The sequence below is a fragment of the Tachysurus vachellii genome, chromosome 2 (genome assembly GCF_030014155.1).
Source record: "Tachysurus vachellii isolate PV-2020 chromosome 2, HZAU_Pvac_v1, whole genome shotgun sequence".
In the NCBI taxonomy this organism is placed as follows: Eukaryota; Metazoa; Chordata; class Actinopteri; order Siluriformes; family Bagridae; genus Tachysurus; species Tachysurus vachellii.
The window spans coordinates 31,956,573-31,963,840 of NC_083461.1; the positions used below are offsets into that span (position 1 = coordinate 31,956,573).

At 35.6% G+C, this 7,268-nt stretch overlaps 1 protein-coding gene across 3 annotated transcripts; it reads right to left on the minus strand.

Annotated features, from left to right (window-relative positions):
• Nucleotides 1-1,167: 1,167 nt before the first annotated feature.
• Nucleotides 1,168-7,036, minus strand: ripk3 (receptor-interacting serine-threonine kinase 3). 3 transcript variants are annotated; one of them, XM_060864285.1, is made up of 13 exons: nucleotides 6,885-7,036; nucleotides 5,830-5,991; nucleotides 4,742-5,063; nucleotides 4,484-4,635; nucleotides 4,335-4,384; nucleotides 4,044-4,199; nucleotides 3,501-3,583; nucleotides 3,230-3,293; nucleotides 2,834-2,886; nucleotides 2,690-2,723; nucleotides 2,129-2,178; nucleotides 1,992-2,010; nucleotides 1,168-1,859 (listed from the first exon to the last, which is right to left on the minus strand). In XM_060864285.1, exons 2-13 carry the CDS (start codon nucleotides 5,985-5,987, stop codon nucleotides 1,687-1,689), a joined length of 1,314 nt encoding a protein of 437 aa, XP_060720268.1. In that variant the 5' UTR covers nucleotides 5,988-5,991; nucleotides 6,885-7,036; the 3' UTR covers nucleotides 1,168-1,686. The 3 variants fall into 3 exon arrangements, with proteins under 3 accessions (XP_060720268.1, XP_060720269.1, XP_060720267.1); XM_060864286.1 differs by having other exon boundaries at nucleotides 1,170-1,859; nucleotides 2,141-2,178; nucleotides 2,834-2,889; XM_060864284.1 differs by having other exon boundaries at nucleotides 1,170-1,859; nucleotides 2,834-2,889.
• Between the last annotated feature and the right edge of the window lie 232 nt (nucleotides 7,037-7,268).

The window sequence follows — 7,268 nt, forward strand, 5'->3', positions numbered from 1 at the left end:
TTCTCACCTCAATTAATGGTGTTGTATGGTTTACCAGTACTCAAAGCCTTTCCAGGGGACAAGGTTGTGGCATGTGAGACTGCATCCAATGCCAGATGAGGTACAATGGCGACAGGTGACAAGGCCCAACTCACACATGATCAAAGAAATGGTGGGTGGTTAGAAGTATTCAACATGGGATTCTTGGATTCTGGGTTTCTTGTTCTCCTTTTTCCAAATTGTTCACCCAATTTCATTCTTTTGTCGGTTTTGAATTGGTTATTTGAACAGTTGTTTTTCTTTATCATATTTCTTATTATTAGTTTGGCTACAAGAATAACAACTGAAACAGATCATATGAAGACACTGGAACAAATAAACAAAATCCTGATGTGGGCATTTTACTTAAGACCATAGTGCAAATGGTTGCAGATGGATACATGGCCACATACTGATAATTATTTATTATCACCAGTACAATCTGTAAATCTGGCAAAACAGATCAGTAGAGAGCCAAATAAAGGACTGATCTCTTAGCCAGGAGACTGCAGGTCCCAGTGTAAACCTTGGCTGTGATCATACATTTAAAGCATGGTGTTTGTTCTTGCTGTGTATTTTATTTATTTGTTCATTCATTTATTTATAGGATTTATGGGGAGCTATGGAATGTAATGTTTATTTATGGGTATATGTAGAGAATTGTATATTTATTGGGGACGTGGTAACATACAGTAGTCATTAAGGTGTTGGACTACTGATCGGAAGGTCGTGAATTTGAATGCCAGGTTCACCAAGGTTCCCCTGCTGGGCCCTTGAGCAAGGCCCTTAATTGCTCAGTTGTATAAATTGAAATAAAAATGTAAGTCACTCTGGATAAGGGTGTCTGCTAAATGCCATAAATGTAAATTATGTAAATGTATATACAATTCTCTACATATATCCATATCAAAGCATTACATTCCATGGCTCTTATTATATATATGCAAACCTATATATATATATAAAACCATGCATTTGTAAGCTTCAGTTTACTTCCAGCGGTTATGTTCTGCACAATGCCAGGTTGTGTTTGATATGATAGGTGGATATTACTGTGCTCATTCTAATATATTACCAGAAACCTGTATCATTGACAGAAACCTGTATGACAAGTGTTCCGCTAATCTAAACATAAATGAGTCTTTTATTACAGAGGAGTTTGTTTTTTTTTATTTCTTGGCAAAATGAAAAGCTGCATTTTTGTTTATTCTGATAAATAAAAATAAAAAAAACACAAAAGCAGCAATTTGCACAGTGCCATAGCAGCATCATAGTCGAATAAAAATGTCTTTGTAGTTGTGAACCCATAGCTGATCACAAGGCAAAGCAATAGGCGGGAACACATTCTGGATGGGATGCCAATCTATTACATGGCACCACACACTGAAACTTTGTATAAGAAGGTTTAGGTTTTATGGAAATATAAACCAGGAAACATAAAACAGAGACATGGAACAAGGAATATTGCAACATCCATACATCCGCCTTTCATATAAACCACACAGACCAAAGTAAAAATAAACCCGAAAACAAGCAATAGGTATAAGTATTTGAGAACCATTGCAACTGGCCCTATAAAGGGCTTCTAGATCCTACTGAGCTTCAAACTCTGTGTTATATACTAAAATACTGGATAAGAAAGCCAAAATTAAAACCCAACAGACAATCTTAAGGTTTGATATTGGGGGGATTCTGATTTTGATGTTTGGAAGGCTGGCGTGTAGCTGGGGGTGCTGTTGGGTGTCTCTGACGCTGTCTCCCTTTTTGTATAGTCACGTTCATGTAGTTGTTGTTGCCAATCTGTACTGCTGAGACATTGGATAAGCACATGTTCACAGAACCTGGGAGGAAGGAAAGAGGAGAAAAAAGGAAGTCTGAAGTTTTCTGACTTAGTTTTGGTTCCTCTTTATTACACAGTTATTTGATTAAATATGGCCTCAGTCATATGAGTCTGAGGTTGGAGTAACACTTACTTGGACTTGAAAATTGCCGCTGACAGGAGAGAGAATAAAATGTTTTAAGTTAACAATGTATACTTTTTGTATGATAGGTAAATAAATAAGTAAATAAATAAATCAATTCTATGTTTTAATAAGATTTATTTCCAAACCTGCATATTCATAGGGAGTGGAGCTCTTGGAGCTGAACTGCAATACATTCCTGGAAATGAATGTTGAGAACATGAATGTGCAAATGATCCAGCCATTGAAGAAAAAAATAGTAGAATATAACTCTGTAACAGTAGTAGATTAAAAAGACTTAAAAATATAACATCAGGAGTCATGAATTAGTCCTGGCGACTGCATTCATGACACAGATTTGCATGGAATTTCAATTCAGCCATTCACCAGCTTTAAGTTATGTGCACACAAGCACACATATATGTACTGTACATTGTATGTTCTGTTTATGTATTCAGAGGCAGTTAAAAAAAGGAACGAAGGGGTTTCAACCACCTGTGGCACATTTGGACCTGCACTTGCTTAGGGAAGGAGATAACAATACTCTTTGTTCCAAATCTGCTTTGGCCCAGGTCCATAAAATAGTTAAGTTACAAAACTAGACAATTCCGCACAAAGACAAGGGCCAGCTCTGCTTGCAGCATAACTCTGTCTTTAATTTAGTACAGTGTACATTTGTCGTCTGCATTTAATAGCCTGGTTCACATTACCTGCTCTGTTTGGTGCAGGGATGGGACCAATTTCCTAAAATAGACAGTTTGAACACATTCATTGAAAAGGGTTTGTCTAAAGATATTATTTAGTACAAATTTTCTTAACAGAATGCTTTTCTGAAGTTGTTTAGAAATTAATACCTGTGTAGGAGTTGCCAGAGTCTTCTTAGTAGGCTCCTTATGTTGTTTCAATCCTTCTGAAAGGACAAAAAATATAAGAAAAGAAATCCAGTTAACGGTTTGAATTAAGAAATGGGGGGTTTATGTACTAATGCATCTGGAGAGAAATCCTTAAAAAAATCAGTTTCAATTCATTGATCAAATCTAATATTTTGATATGAAGATTTTTTCTAACTTATGTTGGCTTTAAAGAATTGCATAGCACACTGAATGCATGAATGAATGTAGAGAGAGTGGGATCCAATCTCAAATCTCACAATCTCAATATTAACATAAACCAATAACAATGTGAAATTTCACAAGCCACAAATCAAATACGGTACATGAAAAAGTTAGGAACAGGAATGTATAGAATACCTTTCAATGTCTGAGGTTTCCTACTGAGTGGTGCAGAACTTGAACAGCTTTTCTCTTTGTTGTCCTATAGATAAAAAATAAGAAAAACAGGATATATATATAATATACATTGGAGTATCTAATAAATATGAGGAATAAATGCCATATACAATCAAATAAATTATATGAGCTGGAATGCATGAGAGTAATAACATTAACTACAAATAATTTCATGGTGATAAATAAGAATCTTGTGGTATAATGATTTAACTGGAATTGCAAAGTCTTTTACCAGCTGTTTCAGAATGGTGTGGACAGCATCAGGAACGTGTTGTCGGTGCAAATCATACACATTTTTTGTGACCTCGATACAATCTGAAAATAATATGAAATGAATAAAAGAAAAGCAAATTGGATGAAACACATTCTAAGAAAGCTTTAAAATAAAGATTGCTTTATTAATACATTTGTATATGTTAAAACATATGATGCAGATCCATTCCAAACAAATCTGTTTTTGAATAAATGCATGATTAAAACATATGATGCAGATCCATTCCAAACAAATCTGTTTTTGAATAAATGCATGATTAATGCTGTGAATTTCTCATCCAAAGAAACAGAGAAGACTAAAGACTAACTTGCAAAGCATTATGTATGTCGTTGTCAGCCTTTTGCTTGGCAGGATGTGATTGTTAAACCTTGTTGTCATGAATTCAGTGAAAAACATTCATTCACTAAGTAAACTGCCATGTAAATAGTAGCACAATGACAGCAACTGACTGTAAAGTCCTCTAATACAAAAAGAGGTGCACACTAGCACAAAGGGACTAACCAATGAATTTAGGCCTTATTTTGGGATCGGAGTCCCAACAGCACTTCATCAGATCAATTACATTGCTGAGTCCATCTGCTTGGCTGCTGTCTAGAGATGTCAGATTAGGCCTGTCACCTTCACGGATACGAAACCGCAACAAACTGGAGATGTTAACTGGCAGAGAAGTGAAAGGACAGAGAGAATAAGACAGCAAGTGTGTAAAGGAGCAAATAAAGACCTTTAGCAATCTTCCTATATTAGATAGTGTTTGTAATTGATTTGCAGTTAGAGAAAGTACTGCTGACTCACAATCGTATGGCTGCTTTCCAGCGATAACTGACCACAACAGTATGCCGTAGCTAAGACAACATTTGGAAAGAGACCATTGTCATTAAATACACAGAACGCATAACACTCTCAAGGTTAGTCACAAAGTTTTTACCAAACATTATTTTTACCTGTAAACATCAGTGGAAAAGTTAGGAACATATCGTGATGACCCAAATGCCTCTGGGGGCATGTAGCTTGTGGTCCCAGCAGCCTCCTCATCTTTATCTTCAATTACTTTGGAACTACTTTTGGCTATTTTTGCCAGACCAAAATCTGTGAGCTGGAGTGAACAAGACAGATTAAAAGAGGGACTATTGAGAGATGTCGGACTCCTTTTAGCTCCTTAACCACTTGGTTATAACAATCGAATATAAACTTTGTCTGACCTTGGCATTGAGACTGTCATCAAGTAGCACATTGCTGGGTTTAAGGTCCAGATGCAGAATAGGTGGATTCAACTGGTGAAGGAAGTTCATTCCCAGGGCAATCTGGTTAATAATACGGAAGGTAAGCGGCCAGGGTGGCGGTCCATTCAAAGCCTTCTGGAGGTCTGCCAGAGATCCTCTCTCCATGTATTCCATTACTAAACCCACTTGAATAGCAGAAACGTCTGCTTGACCTTGGGTTTTGTAAACACCTAGAATTCTCAACACATTGGGGTTCCCACCCTGATGCATCAATTCTGCCTCTCGGAGGAGATCCTCGGTGCTAGAGAAGAAAAACAGGCAAGGGATAAAGTGCCTTATGTGGTGCTATATCCTGGTGTTGTGTGGCAGGTTCAACTAGATATTTTTGTATTTTTTCTATGTATACTCTTACTAATTCAAATACATTTGAGTTGCACAGTTTTTAATCTTAAAATTAATCACAGAACATATGATTTTACCGATTTTACTCTCATGCAGGCATGGAGAACAGTCGATAAATTAAAAAAATTCTTTAGGACAAATCAGCAATAACGCCATACAAACAAGTGAAGTGAACAAGAAGAGTTAATAAAATGTACATTGTCAATAAGTTAGTACTAACAAGGATGCCTTTAAAATGTATCTTTTACCTGAAGACACGATATTGTGTCCATGTAAATAATTAGTGCTATATAAATGGACCTATAAAAAGGACCACTCATGCAACTTACTTGTACATTACACAAACATAGTAAAAGATTAAGGTCTAATAAAGGTTGAAAGCGTTTATTATTAATGGTACCACCACACTGTTGAAGGAAATTGGAGAAAGTGTCACTAAGGGACACGTACGTCAGTATTAATTACTTCAACACTGACAAGTACAGTTTGGCAGCTTTGAAACTGCAACAGATGAAATATAGTCAGTGATTGCAGCTACAAAGTGGCCACCGGGTGTTAAACAGGCTCTGTTTTTCATTAATTTATTGTCAGTATTAATCAAATGCAAAGGTGGAAAACCCTGAAAGCAGTAGGTCATAAGCATGAGACACATGTTATATATTTACCCATCATTATAATGTAATAATTTTATGGCAACATCCATCCCCCATTTTTTATGTTTTGCCCTATGGATTTGTCCAAATCCACCAGAGCCAATCAGCTGCCAAGACTCCAGACAGTCATCAGAAACAAAAGTGGGCAGAAGGCAGATGGGCTGGTCCATGTATCTGTAGTAATAATAAATAGACTTGTAAAAATGTAATTTTCAAGTGTTGCAATCTCAGAAACTTTGTTGCTAGATCTGAAAATGCTTGAGACACTTTAAACATCTATTTTAAAAAAGAAGAAATAATGTAAGTTTTAATGTAATATAAGAAAAATAGCTTTTTTCAGAACTATTTCAGTTGACGTCACTGAATTGATCAGATCACAGCTGCTAGTTATTTGAGATGAAAGTGGATTTGTAAACTAAACTGTACTAAACTAAACTGACTAAACTGCAACTGCAAAAGAAAAAGACCAATAACTGATCATCAATGTTTCCCAAAGACCAGTCACTGTAAACTATTTCTTTTTTTTCACCAACATTCACTGAGTACCACTGTTTATCCTAATTGTTCACTTCATAATACCTGGTCCTTCCAAAACAACCATCTTTTGTGTTTAGTTCCTACAATACAACTGCTTTATTATGTTTTCTTTCTGATTTCTTCATATAAATAGAAATTCATTTCCACAATGTTTTATTTGTATACATACATATACAGAGAATAAAATATTTTATTTCTTAATATCTTAAGAAATAAAAACTTCTTAATATCTTTTCTATACTATTGTATCGTAATATAAAATGTTTTGTGGTGTCATGACCCAATACATTTTATTTCTATAAAAAATCTGATTAAACTTTGTTCCAAATAAATCTACTTTAGTCTTATGTTGTCTTCAGATAAAGTTGTCATTTAGCTAATCACATCAAATTTTTTTCTTTCTCCTGAAAGAACAAGGTTAGGTGGTTTCATATCCAGATGTAACAAAGCTTCTATTATGATACATTACTTGAATTCAGGCCAACAAGGAACTGTTGTATAGGCAACAAGTTTGTAGAAGTTCAACTCACCATACACTGGCACTCAGTAAAGCTGTTTGTGGAAGATCAAAGCACGTAAGTTCATGGCAATGCGGCTGCTGTGTTTGTGAAACTTGACATTCTGAAATGGCGACGCTGAACAATTCACAACAACCATGTATGTACTATTACTTCCTTATGTGAAAAGAGTGGAGAAAATGTGCAGTGCCAAAGAGCGCCTCTAGGGGGCGGTCTGGCATCAGTTCCTTATTGGCCCGAATTCAAGTAATGTATCATAATAAAAGCTTTGTAACATCTGGATATGAAACCACATGAAAACTATTTTTTTTTTTCAGGAGAAAGAATTTTAAAAATTTGTTGTGATTAGCTTAATGACATCGTTGACATGACGTCATATGGAGATTGAAATATGGA

Excerpts from the sequence above, each read along its gene's own strand:
- ripk3 (XM_060864284.1), bottom strand. The coding sequence starts at position 5,987 with ATGGACCAGCCCATCTGCCTTCTGCCCACTTTTGTTTCTGATGACTGT. Across the intron at positions 4,636-4,741 it reads ATGACAGTCTCAATGCCAAG|CTCACAGATTTTGGTCTGGC; the intron begins GTCAGACAAAGT and ends TGTTCACTCCAG. Across the intron at positions 3,584-4,043 it reads AATAAGGCCTAAATTCATTG|ATTGTATCGAGGTCACAAAA; the intron begins GTTAGTCCCTTT and ends TATTATTTTCAG.